The 20413-nt window shown below is 41.3% G+C and overlaps 1 protein-coding gene across 7 annotated transcripts in view; it reads left to right on the top strand.

Moving 5' to 3' along the window:
* Positions 1 to 20413, top strand: part of ryr2a (ryanodine receptor 2a (cardiac)) — a 160382-nt gene that overhangs the window by 93720 nt on the left and 46249 nt on the right. For 5 of the 7 annotated variants that reach the window (XM_047817486.1, XM_047817485.1, XM_047817484.1 and 2 more), the window contains 28 exons: positions 456 to 664; positions 1404 to 1578; positions 5096 to 5304; positions 5912 to 6255; positions 7832 to 7949; positions 8455 to 8615; positions 9153 to 9312; positions 9774 to 9860; positions 10230 to 10456; positions 10737 to 11577; positions 12331 to 12531; positions 12644 to 12749; positions 13581 to 13724; positions 13865 to 14138; positions 14260 to 14374; positions 14726 to 14858; positions 15687 to 15790; positions 16051 to 16186; positions 16512 to 16698; positions 16892 to 17003; positions 17139 to 17259; positions 17384 to 17553; positions 17984 to 18204; positions 18357 to 18447; positions 18557 to 18697; positions 19751 to 19914; positions 20014 to 20092; positions 20183 to 20272. In XM_047817486.1, coding sequence (XP_047673442.1) covers positions 456 to 664; positions 1404 to 1578; positions 5096 to 5304; positions 5912 to 6255; positions 7832 to 7949; positions 8455 to 8615; positions 9153 to 9312; positions 9774 to 9860; positions 10230 to 10456; positions 10737 to 11577; positions 12331 to 12531; positions 12644 to 12749; positions 13581 to 13724; positions 13865 to 14138; positions 14260 to 14374; positions 14726 to 14858; positions 15687 to 15790; positions 16051 to 16186; positions 16512 to 16698; positions 16892 to 17003; positions 17139 to 17259; positions 17384 to 17553; positions 17984 to 18204; positions 18357 to 18447; positions 18557 to 18697; positions 19751 to 19914; positions 20014 to 20092; positions 20183 to 20272 — 5120 coding nt within the window. Of the gene's footprint in view, positions 1 to 455; positions 665 to 1403; positions 1579 to 5095; positions 5305 to 5911; positions 6256 to 7831; positions 7950 to 8454; positions 8616 to 9152; positions 9313 to 9773; positions 9861 to 10223; positions 10457 to 10736; positions 11578 to 12330; positions 12532 to 12643; positions 12750 to 13580; positions 13725 to 13864; positions 14139 to 14259; positions 14375 to 14725; positions 14859 to 15686; positions 15791 to 16050; positions 16187 to 16511; positions 16699 to 16891; positions 17004 to 17138; positions 17260 to 17383; positions 17554 to 17983; positions 18205 to 18356; positions 18448 to 18556; positions 18698 to 19750; positions 19915 to 20013; positions 20093 to 20182; positions 20273 to 20413 lie in introns of all 7 variants that reach the window. The other 2 variants (XM_047817482.1, XM_047817481.1) reach the window with 1 other exon arrangement.

Below are 20413 nucleotides of genomic sequence, written 5' to 3'. Positions count from 1 at the left end.
TGTATAACAGCACGAGGGTCCACTAGTTAGGGTCCACTTTGTGGGCGGTGGTGGCTCAACAGGTTAAAACTCTGGGTTGTTGATCGGAGGACCGGGGTTAAAGGCCCAGCACAGCCAAGCTGAGTGCTTAAATTTATTATAATATAAATATAAGTATAATATACTGTGTGCATCACTCTACTTGTCTTGGTTCTCCACCTAAAATTCCTCTTCCTAGGTTAAAAACCATTACTACAGTAGCTCAGATTCAAACTGAGTACATCGTGTAATGAAATGCTTAATAGATAACCAACAACAACACCTCTTTATAGGGAATGAATAGTGCATGAATATAAACTGAGCATTCAGCAGTGATGTGGTATCATGTTAAATAACTGACAGTAATATTTTCAGCTTTGTCAAACCAACATTGGACCTCATTGTAAATGTCCTATTTGCTTCTCTGACTAATCTAGCAGCTCGAGCGGACATTAACAACGTATCTGCAGAGCGTTTCCGGATCTTCCGGGCTGAAAAGACGTACTGTGTGAATACTGGGAAGTGGTACTTTGAGCTGGAGGTGGTGACGGCGGGTGAGATGAGGGTGGGCTGGGCTCGTCCAGGCTGCCTGCCAGACCAGGAGCTGGGCTCCGATGACCAAGCCTTCGTGTTTGATGGATTTAAGGTAAGTAAAGGGAGAAATCAAGCAAAATAATTCACACTCGCTTCACATTCGCTTTAGTACATGCTTAGGCTTTCTTTTTATTCTATGGGTCCAAATAGGACATTAACGGAATCTGTAGATTATATGGATTATACTATGATTTGTAATATGCATAATTGGTTTTTAATAAAAGGGTTATAAAGTTTACAATAAACTTCTACATTTTACTAAGCCTAATGTTTTCTAGATGTTGATCAGGAGGTTTTAAATATCCTCATAGCCCAATTGTCTCTCACCATGTTACGAAGCTTTATTTGATGGCAACGTGTGAAGCGTACAGTATGATGACAGTGAACTTAGCGTGTATGAGAGAATATGAGAGAGATATATTTCCCCCAGCTGCCTCTCTGTTTCAGCCAGAGTGAGTCAGAACTCATAGTGTAGGCCCAGGTGCAAAGAGAGAGCAAGAGCAACTGTGCATGTGCATGAGAGATAAATAGAAAGGAGTATGGAGGGAGAAAATAAGCTAGCAATTTCAACAGCCCAGGAGAGCCCTCACTACCATCATCATCACCATCATCATTTGAATCAGTGAGAACTCTAAAGATGGAGAGATCAGGTGGGTGTGTGAGAGCACCAGAGAAGGATGGAAGAGAATGTATGCTACTGTGCCTTCTTAAAATAAATGTACAATGTATATTCAGTCACGTGCATTTTACTACAGTACAAACTCTCAGTCTAAACCGCGTGTGTACTCCAGGCTCAGAGGTGGCATCAGGGGAACGAGCACTTTGGGCGTTCATGGCTGCCAGGAGATGTTGTAGGCTGCATGGTGGATTTGAATGAGCACACCATGATGTTCACACTGAATGGAGAGGTGCTGCTGGATGACTCAGGATCTGAACTTGCATTCAAGGACTTTGAAGTCTGGGAAGGTTAGTAGCAATTTTATACTTTTCCTGGTGAGTCTAAAGCATGGAGATGGACGAGTGTGTGTGTGTGTGTATGTGTGTGGAAAAAAATCAGTAGCGTAAGTGGTTATGGATTATGTAAGAGAAATCTCTTCTGTGAGTAGGTGTGAAGTTATGGGGCAGTGGTGAAGGTTTGAACTAATGAACACAAGGCTATAATTGTACATTGCAGTGATGCCACAGAGCTACTTGTGAACACTTAAACCTGCCTGTCTATTGCTCAGGTATAAGCATATAATATATTCATTGGTGATTGTGAATTTTACTGTGGGTTGGGAAGGTGGTACTGGTGCTGATTCTATATGAAATATTGCACCATGCTTTTTTTGGTCACAGATATTTCAACCTCAGAAATCACAATTGAAACAAGACGGATTAAAGAAATTCACACAGACGCACTTAGATGTTGTAGGTTATATTGTTTATATTAGCATAACTGTGCTAGCAGTTAGTTCATTCCTCTGCCTAGCATTCAGCAGCTCACCGTGAGACAAAGGATATATACAGATTTAGTGTACTGTTAATTACACACAGGTATAGCCAATCATTCATTTCCCACTTATACTCTCTGAGTTCTCATCCCATGAACAACCGGTGCTTAATCAATCCCCCACTGCAACAAAGTAGTTTACCAGACTTTCTTGCATGTTAACGTAGCGTGGCTAATAGGGACGTAATGATACATTGCGAGAAGATGCTTCTTCTGAAAATGTGGTAATCAATTAACCATCTAAAAAATAAGAAATTTGCAGAAATTTGCACATAGTTATATATAGAGAGAGAGCATGCAGGTCATACATTGTTTTGTGGAGCGCACTGCACCATTACTGTGACTCAAAACAGTTCAGTAACATTCAAACGGGCATTTTAACCAACTTTGGAGCTCTATTTCTGGTTAAAATGACACTTCAGGCACTGCTATGCAGTTCATTAGGATTTAAGTGGCTAATGTTGGGTAACCTCTGGAAGCTTTAACAATGTTGATGTGGTTTGTCTATCTTAAAATTTCTTTTGCACGTGCTGTGCATTTACAACGAATCGTCTATAAGTAAGAATAAACAGCAAACAATTTATAAATATAAATGTGTAGCTTTTATTTTGTCTTATTCAAGCTCAGTGCAACCTGCCATTCTGTCATTATCCAGTGTTTAAGCATTATTTTATAACATCCTCTTCTTGTGGACTGCAAACTTTTCTATGTCTATGTATTTCTATGTAACATTTTAGTATTGTATATGCTAAGCTTGTTTTTGCCAAGTTGTTGTTTGTCTATAGTCAATCAGGCTGAGTCGTCTTTGTACCGTGTGATTCCTGATATCTAAATATCCTCTGTGTTTGCTCTTAGTTAATTTCCTCATTTCCGTGTACGCTCAGATTTGTGATTCTTTTGATATACCATCTAGTATCTTGTGCCACTGGATTTTCAATCCTGTATCTGAAAATACCACCCACTCATTTTATAAATATATGTCTATGACTAATTAGGCTCAAATACTTTGTGCTGTATTTAGCTCTTTGTATTTAAATTGAGACTGGACAGTTGTTTTAGAGACAGAGAGCATCTCACTATCTGGCCACCATACAAGTGCTTTGTTGCTGAGTCTGCTAAATGTTGCAAAAAATGCTTTAATGATGGTTTATAAAATAAAATGCTATAATAAATCATGGATAAACCCAACCATTTATTGTGCCATGCTATGTGTAGGTTGTTTTAGTTAGGCAGACATTTGGTAGAGAGATCGCTTGTGTTTATCCGTATATCTGGATTGAAGGATTAACCTACTGACGGAGGTAGCTAGGCTTTTCTAGCTAGGCTTTTCTGCTAAATTACATTTTCATTTTAGCAATATTCATGATGCCATTAATCTTCACAAGACAAGCTGATTCTGCAATACAAGGAACAAAACAACTTGCTCACACTTCCGGGGTTCATAAAAGATCGATTTATATCGATCAAGTCAGAGACATGCCGCATGATGGTCCATTAATGGTTAATATAGTCACCACTGATGGTATTTTACAGGTATTGAAGAAATAGAATTACAAAAATACTGTTTTTTTATTGTTCATTTGAATATTAATGCTTTATTGAAGTCAAAGCAAATCTCAGCACACCAGGAAATATGTTCTACACAGTACTGTGTCTTTATTATCTACATCAGCTATAACTCAGTCACAGAAATTGTGTTTTGTGTGTGTGTGTGTGTGTATGTGTGTGTGTGTGTGTGTGTGTGTGTGTGTGTGTGTGTGTGTGTGTGAGAGAGAGAGAGAGAGAGAGAGAGAGAGAGAGAGAGAGAGAGAGAGAGAGAGAGAGAGAGAGAGAGAGAGAAAATCCTTTATGTTTGTTGCACACCTACAAAAAGTAGACCGTATTGCCACCTATTGGTTGCTGTGATAGACAGCAAACACTGTTGTCAAAATAAGGCATTAATATCCACATCACTGTACAGGTAGAACTTCCTTCTTGAACACATAACACCATGGTGATGAACTCATTTGAATGCTACAATTTACACATGATTAGGACCTGACCCCGGAATGGAAATACCACCCAAACATTAGATATACCTGACTGTGTCCCAGATTCTCAAATGCAGTGAAAACTTTTAAATACGCCTCTTTACAAAATATATGCCATTAGCATAAACGATCATTATAACAGCTCAACTAAACAGCATTAGGCCTGAATTCATCTGTGATCTTAGTCTTATTAATCAGAATTAGTTGTACTGTGAATACTGTGCACTTGGGAATATTTTATGAGATGGCATAACATTAATATTAATGTGTGTATACTGATAGCAAGGGAACACATAAATGTCAGGTATATCAATCTAACCAGTTAGGCAGTATAAGTGATTATGAATCAGTTTTACCTGCTTTAATGCAAATGAAAGGGACAACAGGTGCACTGGAGAGGCAACTGCAACACAACCACCTAAAAGGGAATAGTTTTGCAGGTTGTGGTGACACACGATTTTTCTCTACTTATCCGTCCTGACAGTTTTGTCTCTAGTTTTGTGTTTTGTTTTTGTTGGCACCCACATGGAGGACTCTCAGATCATGAGATACAAAATTCTCTGGTCTGATGAAACAAAGATGGAACTCTTTGGCTCGAATAGCAAGCATCATATATGGATGAACCCAGACGATGCTCATCACCTGACCAATACCATCCCTATAGTGAAGCATGGTGGTGGTAGCATCATGCTGTGGGAAGGTTTTTCAGCCACAAGGACAGGAAGACTAGACAGGATAGAGGGAAAGATTAATGCAGACATGTACAGAGACATCTTTGATTAAAACCTGTTTCATAGCTCTCTGGACCTCATAAGTGTGCCAAGCTTATGAGACTTGAGGCTGTAATTGCTGTCAAACTTGCTTCAACAAAGTATTGAGCAAAGGCATATAATCCAAGTCCAAGGTTTCTGTTGTATCTCCTGTGTAACACACCCTTTTTTTGCTATGTGCTGCGAGACAGGTTTTATCCCGGTGTGCAGTCTGGGCGTGAGTCAGTTAGGCCGGATGAACTTTGGGAAAGATGTGAGCACACTGAAGTTCTTCACCATCTGCGGCCTGCAGGAGGGCTACGAGCCATTCGCTGTCAATATGAACCGAGACGTCACCATGTGGCTCAGCAAGAGGCTGCCTCAGTTTATCCCTGTACCACAGGGCTACGAGCACATTGAGGTCTGCACACACACTGTATTTTATACTCAGATATTTTTAGCTTAATCACATGCATCTCACAAGGCTTCGATCCAGTACCTCTGCTTTCACTACTCTCAGCTTTAGTGAGCATGTCAGTAAAATCATGTCATTTGTATTAAATATAATTTAATCACTTAGTAAAGGCATTATTTGTTATATAGCATACATTTTATATATACAGGATGGATTTATTTATTTAGTTACACCATTTACTAGTATGTCCATGGACAGTGCAGGTGCATTTATACAGAGACTTGATTACACACAGGTGGATTCTATTTATCAGCATTAGTCATTTAGTTCAACGTTGGATCATTCAGAGATCCTCACTGAACTTCTGGAGAGAGTTTGCAGCACTGAAAGTAAAGGGGCCGAATAATTTTGAAATATCCGAAAAATTTCATTCCACCTCATGATTGTGTCCCATTTGTTGTTGATTATTCACAAAAAATTACAGTTTCATATCATTATGTTTGAAGCCTGAAATGTGGCAAAAGGTCGCAAAGTTCAAGGGGGCCGAATACTTTCGCAAGGCACTGTATAATATTGAGTGTGTTTACCGGTGTATATCTGCTATCTCCAAAAGGTCACGCGAATTGATGGCACAGTGGAGAGTCCACCTTGCCTAAAGGTTACACAGAGGTCATTTGGATCCCAGAACAGTAACACAGACATTGTGTTTTACCGGTTGAGTATGCCCATCGAGTGCGCTGAGGGATTCACTAAACCCGCTGGCGGGACTTTACCAGCTAACGGCAGCTTCTTCTCTCCGAAGAAAGATCTGGAAGATTTTGAGACAGTCTCAGACTTTGAGGTGCTGATGAAGAGTTCACACAGCCACATGAGCTCCAACGGCCCGGATAAAGAAAAGGACGAGTTTAACAACCACAAAGACTACAACCAGGAGAAACCATCCAAACTGAAACAGAGGTTTGTGTTTGTATGTGTGTGTTGTGTCTGTGTGTGTTGTGTATGTGTGTAGAATCAGATTTTGTGTAGGAGCTCTGCATATGCATATATCTCCTGTGTAACACACCCTATGCACACCCTATGCAGCACACCTTGCTATGTGCTGCGAGACAGGTTTTAGTATATATATATATATATATATATATATATATATATATATATATATATATATATATATATATATATATATACTGTATACATACAGTGGTGTGAAAAAGTGTTGGCCCCTTTCCTGATTTTTTCTATTTCTTTGCATGTTTGTCACACTGATCATCGAACAAATTCAAATATTAGTCAAAGATAACACAAATAAAGCAGTTTTTAAATGAAGGTTTTTATTATAAAGGGATGACAAAATCCAAACCTCCATGGCCCTGTGTGAAAATGTATTTGCCCCCTAAACCTAATAACTGGTTGGGCCGCACTTAGCAGCAAGAACTGCAATCAAGCATTTGCGATAACTTGCATTGAGTCTGTTACAGCGCTGTGGAGGAATTTTGGTCCACCCGTCTCTGCAGAATTTTTGTAATTCAGACACTTTGGAGGGTTTTTGTGCATGAACCGCCTTTTTAAGGTCATGCCACAGCATCTCTATAGGATTCAGGTCAGGACTTTGACTAGGCCACTCCAAAGTCTTCATTTTGTTTTTCTTCAGCCACTCAGAGGTGGACTTGCTGGTGTGTTTTGGATCATTGTCCTGCTGTAGAACCCAAGTTCGCTTCAGCTTGAGGTCACTAACAGATGGCCGCACATTGTCCTTCAGGATTTTTTAGTAGACAGCAGAATTCATGGTTCCATTAATCACAGCAAGTCTTCCAGTTCCTGAAGCAGCAAAAACAGCCCCAGACCATCACACTACCACCACCATATTTTACTGTTGGTATGATGTTCTTTTTCTGAAATGCAGGGTTACTTTGATGCCAGATGTAATGGGACATTCACCTTCCACTTTTGTATCGTCAGTCCACAGAGTATTTTCCTAAAAGTCTTGGGATCATAAAAATCTGAGACAAGCCTTTATGTTCTTTTTGCTCAGCAGTGGTTTTCACCTTGGAACTCTGACATGTAGGCTGTTTTTGCCTCATCTCTTTCTTATGGTGGAGTCATGAACACTGACCTTAACTGAGGCAAGTGAGGCCTGCAGTTCTTTGGATGTAGTTGTGGGGTCTTTTGTGACATCTTGGATGAGTCGTCACTGTGCTCTTCGGGTAATTTTGGTATTGAGGCCTGGGTGTGGCTAGAGGAATTGAACTCAAGTGTGATAAACCACGGTTATGTTTTAAATCTAATATTAAAATTTGTTTGATGATCTGAAATTTTAAAGTGTGACAAATGTGCAAAAACAAAAAATATATATACACATAATATTCCATATTCCATGTCCATAATATAATAACTGTTGTAATGATAATATTTAATGATTTAATATGGTTACAAAACCAAGCAGGCGGTTTAAATAAAATAAAGGTATAAGAAAAACGTGTGTGTGTGTCTGTGTGTGGGTGGGTGGGTTGGTTTGTGGGTGGGTGTTATGCAGGTTCATGTTGAAAAAGTCTAAACCGGATTTCAGCACAAGTAACTCATCAGCTCGTCTGTCAGAAGAGGTGATGGCCGACGAGAGAGATGATTATGAGTTCCTCATGCAGACGTGCACGGTGAGAAGTAACAATTTACCAGTTACTATTCACATGTCGGCTTCAATTCAAGGGCGTTTATATCTGTATTTAGTACACAACACTTATTCATGTCATTTGTCCTATTTAGAAGATCACAATAAAGTAACAGGTTAAAATAATATCAGCCATGAAGAAAGAACATGTATATCAGTCATGAGGAAGAGTGCGTTTAAATGCACATTGATGATGCCTTCGGCAGTTGCTATGCTGTTGCTAGATTAAAGTAGTCACCTAAACAGCCTACTATATTTTAAAACTCTGTTCAAGACATTTTTCTGAATGACCAGATTCTTTTGTGTGTGTGTGTGTCATAATATTTTATATTTTATGACTTCCAACTCTCTCTCAAAGTTCCCTTGAATTAAATCTGATGTTCTATACATACCGATGTTCTATTATATTCAGAGCCAAAGTAATAAATAAATTGTATGATTTTATAAACAGTGACAGTTGTAGTGCTTTTTTTTCCCCCTCTGTGGTTCAGTACTACTACTCGGTACGGATATTTCCAGGCCAGGAGCCTTCCAGTGTGTGGGTAGGCTGGGTGACCTCTGACTTCCACCAGTACGACCCGGCCTTTCACCTTGACAAGATCCGGACCGTCACAGTCACCCTCGGGGATGAGAAAGGAAAAGTTCATGAGAGGTCAGTGAAGCTAGGTCTGTTGGCTAATTAGCCAATAATCAAGGGCAGAGCATTTCCACTGCTAATTTAGTAAGCTGGGAGGTGGGGCTCTGGTCCTCATATCCTTAAGTTGCTCATAAGATAATAAGCTCCTGTTTACACAATTGGTCTTTTTGATTTTACAGTGTACAGTTATAGAAGGGAAATGATTTGAGTCTGGTTTCTTCTTCATGTCATCTTGGGGCTGCATCTCGCCACTCTCTACCCTGACTAGCTAAATGAATAAATTAAAATTTAAATGTGGCAATTAGATATTTTTTTGTGCCAATGTCCATTGTTAAAAGTGCTATACAAATAAAATAAAATGTAATTTTCTGTTTTTCCCAAAAGGTTTCTAGTAAAATCTTTGTGGTGTTTCTTCTCTCGTTGTGAAATTGTTACATTTGCTGCTTTACAGCAGTCCTGTAACTGATGCTTTGTTCATTTCTCAAGCTCTTTCTTTCACTGTCTATTCCTGTGTATATGTGTGTGTGTGTGTGTGTGTGTGTGTGTGTGCAGCATTAAGCGCAGTAACTGCTACATGGTGTGGGCCGGTGAGAGTAATAACCCTGGGCAGGGCCGTAACAATAATGGACTAGAGATCGGCTGCATGGTGGACACCGCCAGTGGCCTGCTCACTTTCACAGCCAATGGCAAAGAGCTCAGCACTTACTACCAGGTACGAGAGATGAGATTGCTGCTTATAATACACACACATAAATACACTCAGTAGCGATTATATCTGGCCCACCTGCCACATGTACCGTGCGTATCACTCCCTTCTCTTTGAACATGAGTAAAAATGTGTGTTGGTGGATCATTCTTAGCACAGTCACACACATCACGGTGTTGAAACGAGTGTCACATAGGCTACAATAGAAAAAGTTCACCTGCATGGTACAGTTGGTGTATATGATAAAGTGACATGTGGGAGTCTGTGATATAACATACATCATGATGTATTATTCAGTTATATTCTAAAACATACAGTAACTGCTATAATTGATTGACTATAGGGAGAATGACAGAAAAGTAAAAAAACAAAACAAAAAAAAACATGTAGTTACATGCGTGAGGAAAATGAGACCTATAGGGTTTAACTCAGTATCACAAAATGATAATGAGTGTGTGTTTGTCTAGGTGGAGCCGAGTACCAAACTGTTCCCCGCAGTGTTTGCTCAGGCCACCAGCCCCAACGTCTTCCAATTTGAACTGGGACGAATCAAGGTGAGAATACAAAACCAGCCTGTACACAGATGCATCCACACATCCACATACAGACACAATATATAAACACAGTCAATCCTGCTAATGAGTAAATATGATATGTTTACACCCAAACAGGAAATGTGTTTTGTGTTAGGTTTGCTGGAAGTACAAGGTTATTATTACTCGGGAAAAAAAAAAGAATGTATCTCCTTGAGTATCTGGCTTAATGGTGGGATTAAGAAAGGGTATGACTTAATGTAACTTGACATTGAAAATCGGTTAAAGTTGAACACCAAACAGATCGGTTTGATGATAAGGAGGTGGAGGTATTGATTCGGGCATGTATGCATGTGTGCTTGCTTCATTGTTTGTGTTTCTGAGGTTCAGAATGTGATGCCATTATCAGCCGGGCTGTTTAAGAGCGAGCGGAAGAACGCAGTGTCTCAGTGTCCACCCCGCATGCATGTCCAGTTCCTCACACCCGTGCTCTGGAGCCGAGTGCCCAATCAGTTCCTCAGGTCAGAGGTCACCAGGGTCAATGAGAGGCACGGCTGGATGGTGCAGTGCACAGAACCGCTGCAGTTCATGGCCTTGCATATACCTGAGGAGAACAGGTAAACCACACACACACACACACACACACACACACACACACACACACACACACACACACACACACACACACACCCCAGTAGCAGGTGCTCTCTGTCAGTTTTCCAATAAGCTTACTAATATTTGCCATTGTGTAAAGATTGTTTAAAGGTATATTTTGTAGAAACACGCCAGTATGTTCTGCACTGATGTGTTAAAATCTCCATTTTATTTTTTAAAGATGCCCTGGTTTGGCTCATTGCTCTGGTGTGTGTGCGTGCATTTGTTTGTTTACTTGAGCAGGTCGGTGGATATCCTGGAGCTCACAGAACAGCGGGAGCTGTTGCAGTTTCACTACCACACACTGCGTTTGTACTCAGCCATGTGTGCTCTGGGGAACCACCGTGTGGCAGCAGCGCTCTGCAGCCATGTGGACGAGTCTCAGCTGCTGTCAGCTATTCAGAACAAAAGTATGGCGGGGCTGCTTCGCACCGGCTACTATGAGCTGCTCATTGACATCCATCTGAGCAGCTATGCCACAGCCCGGCTCATGATGAACAACGAGTACATTGTGCCCATGACTGATGAGACCAAGAGCATCACGCTCTTTCCTGACGAGCAGAAGAAGCGCCACGGCCTGCCAGGAATCGGCCTGAGCACCTCCCTGAGACCACGCATGCACTTCTCCTCTCCGAATTTCCTCAGTGCTTTCACCACAGGCAATGGCAGCGGAGGGAGTGACCGTTTCCAATACAGCCCAGAGTTCCCGCTGGAGACACTGAAGAGCCGCACGATGGAGATGCTCACAGAGGCAGTACAGGAGGGCAGCCTTCATGTTCGAGACCCTGTAGGGGGAAGCACAGAGTTTCTTTTTGTGCCTCTTATCAAGCTCTTTTATACATTGCTCATCATGGGCATCTTCCACAATGGGGACCTGAGGGCCATCCTGCAACTCATCGAGCCCAGTGTATTCTCACAGGACTCAGGGGAACAGGGGCAGGCCATCAGTCCAGACAGAGAGACTGATTACAGAGAGAGAAGGACTGAAGGAGGCTCAGGAGGAGAGGAGGAAGAGAGTGGAAAGAGGAAAGTGCCCAAAGAAGGCCTGCTCCAGATGAAGCTGCCTGAACCTGTTAAACTGCAGGTCAGAAACTCCTGTGCTAAACTATGTAGAAATTATTGCTTGTATGCTATGCGCATTGTATCTTCATGTTGTAATTCTCATGTTGTCCTCCAGCAGTAGCACCACTGCAGCCATGAATACCTGTCAGTTATTTTCCTTATCGACCTCTTCATTGTTTATTCCTTTGTTTCTTTGTTTCCTGGATGTTCTTTGAATGGGAGAGATTTATAGTTTGTTAATGTACTCATGAACTATTACCATGTGTGTCAATGTGGGCAATTTCCTCCCCACATCAAATTATCGTATTTATCCTGCTGCATAAATACAATAATGCTGGCTCTGTGGTTTTGTCAGATAATCAACATTCAGCATTTGCTGCCTTGTCCTTCTGACCTGCATTGTACTGCTGGCAGTGGCTTGTTGTTGTGGGAGGTCATTTTCCCCTACCTTTATTTAAGAAAAACAAACATTCATCTATCTCAAGAAACATCTTCAACGTAGGGGTCAATGTAGAGCTAATGTGATTCTCTTGAAAATCTGTGACTTCAGAAGAAATGAAAATGTTTTTAAACACTGTAAAATGTTTGGGTGTTGGCTCCCAAGGTATTAGTACGTTTTAAGGCTTTGAGCACAGTTGTTCGTTTTCATCTGCTTAGCTCATTTGTACAAAGTGGTCAGACAAACGAGTAAATGTAAACATGTTTTTAGGGAAAATGTAGTTTTACAGATTCATTTGAATGCCTTGTTTATTCTCCCTGTTTTTCTGTTGATCAGATGTGCCACCTTCTGCAGTATCTGTGTGACTGTCAAGTCCGGCACCGGATCGAGGCGGTAGTGGCCTTCTCTGATGACTTTGTAGACAACCTGCAGGATAACCAACGTTTCCGCTATAACGAGGTCATGCAGGCACTCAACATGTCTGCTGCCCTCACTGCTCGCAAAACCAAAGAGTTTCGCTCACCGCCTCAGGAACAGGTCTGTCTAAAATTACTATCCAGCATATTTTTAATACAACAGCCTCTGCTGGAAGATGAATTTAGTATCTGTGTATGGCTGTGTGTGCATTCTTTTTTTTTTTCTTTTTCAGATTAACATGCTGCTCAGCTTCAAGGATGAGAAACAGGAATGTCCCTGTCCAGAGGACATCCGAGACCAGTTGCTGCAGTTCCATGAAGATCTCATGACACACTGTGGTACAAACACGTTCTCACACTCATTAAACTCACTCTACTTATGCAGTTCTTTTAGAGAAGGCTCTTTCTTCCATATAAACCTCAGGGCTGACAGGTATCACGCGTTGAGCATGACAGACATGCATTTGGGTCTTTTCTCACGTTCTCCCATCACACATCGTATTTCTCATGCAGAAAAACTTTTTGACTATTTATCATACTGTATATTAAATAAACCCCAGCGGCCAAAATGTATCAGTCCGCACCGCTGTCTCTATGGAACCGGGCAGGAATCAAGCATTGTTTCTCAGTTCTTAGTTGAGCTTGACACTTATCAGCCAATCAAAAAAAGAGGCTACACAACAGCCAATCAGAAAATAGCACTATTAAGATTTAACACAACAACCAATGGAAAAAAAACATATTCATTAGAGAAGGTATTTTCGATGGTCGGTTTGAACAAAACCTCAACATGAAACAGCTTGTCTCTGGACGGGACATTGTCCTCAATCATGACCCTAAAAATGGCTGGGCTTGTGCTGAACTGGTTAAAATGGGAGCAACATTACACATGATAAAGGAGTCCAAAAAGGCAACAAACACACAATAAACACCACCAGTCATAATCTCTCTCTCTCTCTCTCTCTTGCTCGCTCTCTCTATCTCTCTTTTTCTCTCTCTCTCTCTCACACACACACACAAAGTAATAAATGCAAATTAAATAAATACCTGTAACAGGCTTAGAAATCAGCAATATCCCCATTTTGATCAGTTGGCTGAGGCTGCATGTACCTCAGGAAGAAATTAAGGTTAATATTCATTATTGATGTTAATAATATTGCGTGTGTGCAGGTATAGAGATTGATGACGATAAGCTGGGGGAAGGAGACAGCGATTTCACGATCAGAGGGCGTCTTATGTCGCTGGTGGAAAAAGTGTCTTACTTGAAGAAGAAAATGACTGACATGCCGAAGAAAAAAAAAGCCAAGAAGCCCAGTAAGTACTCAAATTTCTTGTATCGGATTTTTGTCATTTGCTCAGACGATAATTGGCCTGCTGCTTTATCTGGGTGCTAAATCATATGAAGTTTTTATTAGTCAATTGGAATAAACGGGTGGCCTCTTCGCACTGTGTAGGCACTCTGCAGCAGTTGATTTCAGAGACGATGGTTCGCTGGGCTCAGGAGTCTGTGATAGAGGACCCTGAGCTAGTCAGGGCCATGTTTGTGCTGCTACACAGACAGTATGATGGAATCGGCGGGCAGGTACGTGCTTTGCCAAAAACATACACCATCAATGCTGTCTCGGTGGAGGACACCATCAACCTGTTAGACTCGCTCGGACAGATCCGTTCACTGCTCAGCGTCCGCATGGGTCGCGAGGAAGAAAAACTCATGATCCGAGGCCTCAGGTAAACACGACATTAAAACACAAACACACACATGCACACACTGTGTCACTCTCTTGGATAAACTACTTCATGTATTAGCATCAGTGGAAAGACTGATGGCTCATTTCCCCGTTGTCTACAGCGACATCATGAACAATAAGGTGTTCTATCAGCACCCAAACCTGATGAGAGCTTTGGGCATGCATGAAACAGTTATGGAGGTCATGGTTAATGTGCTGGGTGGAGGAGAGTCCAAGGTAATCATCATCATCATGCCTAACATGCATAGAAAAGATCCACTGGACTATTATTTAGAACAAATTAAAAGCAGTAGATATTTACTTTAGATCACTTAGAAGACAGAAGAATGCGGCACTTATTTTGCTTAGCTTACAGTAGTAATAGCTGAAGCTGTAATATTCAAATATAGCTTAAATATATTTTTTAACCATTTCTGATTGATAACTGTAAAACAAATCAGTAACCAAGACCGACATGAATAACAAATGAACTTTATTTACTAAGAGCGTCATGATATAGCTGTACTTTTTGTTACTGTACAGTACTTCTCCAGTTTTAATCTGCATTCTTGGTCCCTCGGTTTCTAGGAAATCGCATTTCCTAAGATGGTGGCCAACTGCTGTCGCTTTCTGTGTTACTTCTGCCGGATCAGCCGTCAAAACCAGAAGGCCATGTTTGATCACCTAAGCTATTTGCTGGAGAACAGCAGCGTGGGTCTCGGTAACAACAAACACCATCTTCTTTTAAAGATGCATGATATAACGTTTTACTGAATGGCTGAATAACGGACTCTCGAAAAATGTCTTTACCAGCTACAGTACAGTATGTACCAGATTTGCCATTCTCCACTGAGGTATAGCACCATTTAATGGGTAAATCCCTTAGCTTAGTCAAGGTGCTTCAGACTTTGGCTTCACTTGCAGCTCTGCTTGTTTGACTTGTCTTTACTGTTGCAACCAGGAAAGCTTTTGTTATTCTTATGTTCCATTCCATGGCTTTTTAATTGTGGCATTTGTCTTTTTTCCCAATCTAGTCGTGTGCTCATCTGAGCAAACCGAGCATGGAAATAGACTGTGCACAGTTAGAAATGATGATGGTAAAAAGCTAGTGCACAAAATGAGTTTCTCTAGCAGAGTGTACTGTATCATTACAGTACATGCATATAAAAAGAAAAAAAGAGTGTGTGGTTAGCAGAGGGGTCTTGCATTTGCTCTGTTTGTTGAATCGTGGAATTGTGGAAGTGCCAGTGTGTGCAATCTGCTGGCCCAGTAGAGCTCACTGTTTAAACAGAAATAATAAGGGTTCCTAAATAACAGAAGTGACATAACATAACATCTCTGGACTGAAACTGTTTAAAAGGACCTTACTACATTCTTTGTAGTCTACACAGACCCTATAAAATCCCACTTTAAGTCCATTTTGATCGTGAACGTCCAGCCCACTGATGCAGACCTGCTTTGTTTTCCCTGTGTACACGTATGTTTGGGATTGGATATATTGGATTGTATATACATAATGTACAGTGAAGCTCCTATGTATCCTCTGCAGCATCTCCTTCAATGCGTGGCTCAACACCACTGGATGTAGCTGCTGCTTCTGTGATGGATAATAACGAACTGGCGCTGGCCCTCAGAGAACCAGACCTGGAAAAGGTCAGGAAACAAATGCTTCCGTTTCTCTTTCTCTACTTCTTCACATCTTTCTGAGATCCTAATCATTTTATTTAGTTAGGATGTCCCTGATGTAAAGTAATGCTGCACTCCTCACTACAATTACTTTGTTTATTAACTTTATGTTCATGAGATAAATGTAAATGTTATATTACATATTAATATATTTACTACACACACACAGTTTTGTTACTTTTGTTTCTTTCTTTTTCTGTATTCTGTGTGCGTGTGTGTGTGCACAGGTGGTGCAGTATCTTGCAGGCTGTGGTCTGCAGAGCTGTTTGATGTTGGTGTCTAAGGGCTATCCTGATATTGGCTGGAACCCTGTGGAGGGAGAGCGATATCTCGACTTCCTCCGCTTCGCTGTATTCTGTAACGGTGAGAGTCACATTAATTACGACATCATCAGCCATGTACTGCACTGCTGCCTCTGTAAACAAAGCTTCAGCAATTTCAGGTCAGAGACCACATACTCTACCAAGGAAAGAAAATCTGATTCATGATCCTTAACGCTTGTTCAGTTCAAAATTATTTAGCTCTGGTTGAAGCTCTGGCTTGATCCTCTAAAGTAGTCCGTTCCATCACAAGCATTTCATTCAGCCCCTCTAGACCTTTACATTATTATCTAAGGATCACATTAAAAAAAAAATCCAGATGAAACCATGCACATTTAATGTTGGTTGTTAATTCTCTTTTTCTGTAGGTGAGAGTGTGGAAGAGAATGCTAATGTGGTGGTGCGCTTATTGATTCGCCGGCCAGAGTGTTTTGGCCCCGCCTTGCGTGGTGAGGGTGGAAATGGTTTGCTGGCAGCGATGGAGGAGGCTATTAAAATATCTGAAGATCCAAGCAGAGATGGACCCTCACCTACATCAGAGGACAGCAAGACACTGTATTGGCCCCTCTCTCTTTCTCTCTCTCTCTCTCTCTCTCTCTCTCTCTCTTTTTTCTCTCCCTTTCACTCAATCACATGCTCTCACTCATCCCCACACAGGGGTACAAGCATAGTTCAATAACACTTGAGATAAAAGATTATGTGGGTCTTGTATTCATTACAAGGCTATATATGTGTGTACGCTTTACAGTAGTGACATGATGGATGACGAGGAGGATGACACTATACACATGGGTAATGCCATCATGACCTTCTATGCCGCTCTGATAGATCTTTTGGGCCGCTGTGCTCCAGAGATGCATGTGAGTCTGAAGCACATACACATAGTACAAAAAAAAGAAAAGCTTGTTATTAACTAAACAAGATTTAAATGTGTTTTGTTGGATTAAGATAAATTCAGTAATATTGGGAGTAATCATCTCCTCTTATTTGTGCAGCTGATCTATGCTGGAAAAGGAGAGGCGATTCGTATCCGGGCCATCCTTCGCTCTCTCATTCCCATTCAGGACCTGGAGGGAGTGATCAGCCTCCCCTTTCACATGCCCACACTCGCTAAAGGTATATCAGTCTCTCTCTCTCACACACACACACACACACACACACACACACACACACACACACACACACACACACACACACACACACACACAGGTATCAAAACTTTTTGTCCCATTTTTCACAGACGGTTCTGTGGTGGAGCCAGACATGTCGGCTGGGTTCTGTCCAGACCACAAAGCAGCCATGGTTCTTTTTCTAGACCGCGTTTATGGAATCGAGGACCAGAACTTCCTACTCCATCTGCTGGAGGTCGGCTTTCTGCCTGATCTGAGAGCTGCCGCCTCATTGGATACAGTGAGTCACATGACCATCAAATAATGCATGTTGACACTTGGAATGTTCGGATTTGTTCAGCGTAATTTATTACATATTTGGTCCTGCAACATGATAAATAGCAAATACATACAAATCACTGCAAGTAGATGATATGTTCATTACCTCAGTTCGGTATTCAGTATTTTCACCACTATCATAAGACAAAAATATTGACAATTATAAAAGATTCCGACCAATGGGAAAAGAGTAGGAATAATCAGACTGTGGTTATACTATTATAGTAAAATATATTAACAGTAATATAGTATTAATAGTAATTATGGACTCTTAAATATTGTTAGATTTTCTTTTCTATTACAGATGCTTGTTTACATATTACACCCTTTTGCCATTTCTGTACCCATTACAGCCATTTTACTCTGATGCACTTCTCCTGTCTGACTTTTAGGCTGCCCTGAGTGCCACAGACATGGCGCTGGCACTAAACCGTTACTTGTGTACTGCCGTTCTACCCTTGTTGACAAAATGCGCACCTCTATTCGCGGGCACAGAGCCGTTTGCCTCACTCATCGACTCGCTCCTCCACACTGTATACCGCCTGTCCAAGGGCTGCTGCCTCACCAAAGCCCAGAGAGACGCCATCGAAGAGTGCCTGCTCGCTGTGTGTGGGTGCGTGTGTGTTTGTTTTGATTCGTTTAATTCCAATTGACCAGTACTTATTAAGTTAACTTGAGTGGAAACAAGTCATTTTTCTCATATAAACATATTCATTTACATACAAGGATCTGTTTAATGTATAATGAATATCGGCATGTCCTTAGGAAACTGAGGCCTTCTATGATGCAGCATCTGCTGAGACGTCTGGTGTTTGATGTTCCTCTGCTGAATGAACACACCAAAATGCCTTTAAAGGTCAGACTATCCTAGCTTCATTAGGCTTCATTATGGGTGACAAGGAAGAGGTACTGTTTTACCTCACATATAGATTAAGCTGAGCTTGTTACTTGCATCTGTTTCCCAGCTTTTGACCAATCACTACGAGCGATGCTGGAAGTACTACTGTCTGTCAGGGGGGTGGGGAAGCTTTGGTGCAGCGTCAGACGAGGAGCTCCACCTCACAAGAAAACTCTTCTGGGGAATCTTTGATGCTTTATCCAGAAAGGTATCTGACACCCGGGCAAATTGAACTCCATATCTGCCTAGCTGAACATTTTGAGCATGTATACAAGACCATGGTAAAGCAAAGGAGAAGAGATCATCAGCCATGCATGCTGCAGTCTTGTCCGCAGCTATTGAAAAGTCTCAGATGCACAATATTTTATAGCGTATATTATTACAGTCACAAACTATCTCAAACTAATAAATACTATTGTATTTTAAATAATGAGGCATAAGTAATGAAATATGACTTTTAAAGAAAAAATCACAAATAGTAACATTTTGGTTATGTACGTAGCCATTTATTGGGTGTTTCTGACAGAATAGACAATATCGTGTGTATGGTTTCTGACATACAGGCATCTGTACAGTTCAGGTACCAATAGTGTACAAGTAAATATGTTCCATTGTAGTTTAACTGGCTACCCTGCATTAGAATTATTAACTAGAATGCGTTCCCTTTTCAGTCCAGGTTCTCTCAAGGTTTTTCCCTTTTGTTGTCACAGCCACCATCGGTTCTGGATTAAGGATTCATGTGAAAAATAAATACAAATGTTATATCCAGATTTCCATTATAGAGAACCATGTTTAAAAACTGTCTACAAACTCAATTTAATTGAAGACAATTTTTGTTTAGCATATGCTCTATTTCGGTGGTGGCTTAGTGGTTAGCACGTTCGCCTCACACCTCCAGGGTTGGGGGTTCGATTCCCGCCTCTGCCTTGTGTGTGTGTGGAGTTTGCATGTTATCACCCGTGCCTCGGGGGTTTCCCCCGGGTACTCCGGTTTCTGCCCCCGGGCCAAAGACATGCGTGGTAAGTTGATTTGGCATCTCTGGAAAATCGTCCGAGTGTGTGAGTGAATGAGAGTGTGTGTGTGCCCTGCGATGGGTTGGCACTCCGTCCAGGGTGTATCCTGCCTTGATGCCCGATGACGCCTGAGATAGGCACAGGCTCCCCGTGACCCGAGAATAGTTTGAATAAGCGGTAGAAATTGAAGGAATGAATGAATATGCTCTATTGGATAAACAGTGCTCACACAGTGTGTGTATCTGCAGAAGTATGATGCTGAGCTGTTTAAGCTGGCTTTACCATGTCTGAGTGCTGTGGCTGGCGCTCTACCTCCAGACTACATGGAGTCTAACTATGTGGCAATGATGGAAAAACAGTCGTCCATGGATGCAGAGGGCAACTTTAATCCTCAGCCTGTTGACACCAGCAAGTTAGTTACACTTTCTTATGCTCTACTGATTCAGCATGGATGCTTTTTCTATAGAAAAGAAGCTACAGTTATAACGTAAGCATTATTGTGTTTCCTCAGTGTGAATGTTCCTGAGAAGCTGGATCACTTTATTAACAAGTACGCTGAGCACTCACACGAGAAATGGTCCATGGAGAAGGTAATGGGGCATAATGTTTAACACCAGCTGCTCTGAAAGCACGAGGAAACTAGAGATGTTCATCCATCTTCCCTTTCTGTCTTTCTGTAGTTTGCTAATGGCTGGGTTCATGGTGAGCAGTTGTGTGATGCCTCCAAAATTCATCCATTGCTAAAGGCTTACAAGGGACTGTCGGACAAGGTAAAGCTTAAACTCGGTCTTAATTACCATTCTGTCAGTTGTAGGGGATCAGTTGATTTGATTAGGTCAGTGATTAGCAATGAAGCTTTCTTTTTCTTTATTTCTTTTATTGTGTTTCACTGGAAACTCTTGACAAATTGG

This window comes from Tachysurus fulvidraco, chromosome 8 (assembly GCF_022655615.1).
Source record: "Tachysurus fulvidraco isolate hzauxx_2018 chromosome 8, HZAU_PFXX_2.0, whole genome shotgun sequence".
NCBI classification, from domain to species: domain Eukaryota; kingdom Metazoa; phylum Chordata; class Actinopteri; order Siluriformes; family Bagridae; genus Tachysurus; species Tachysurus fulvidraco.
This window is presented reverse-complemented; position numbering and strand designations above follow the sequence as displayed.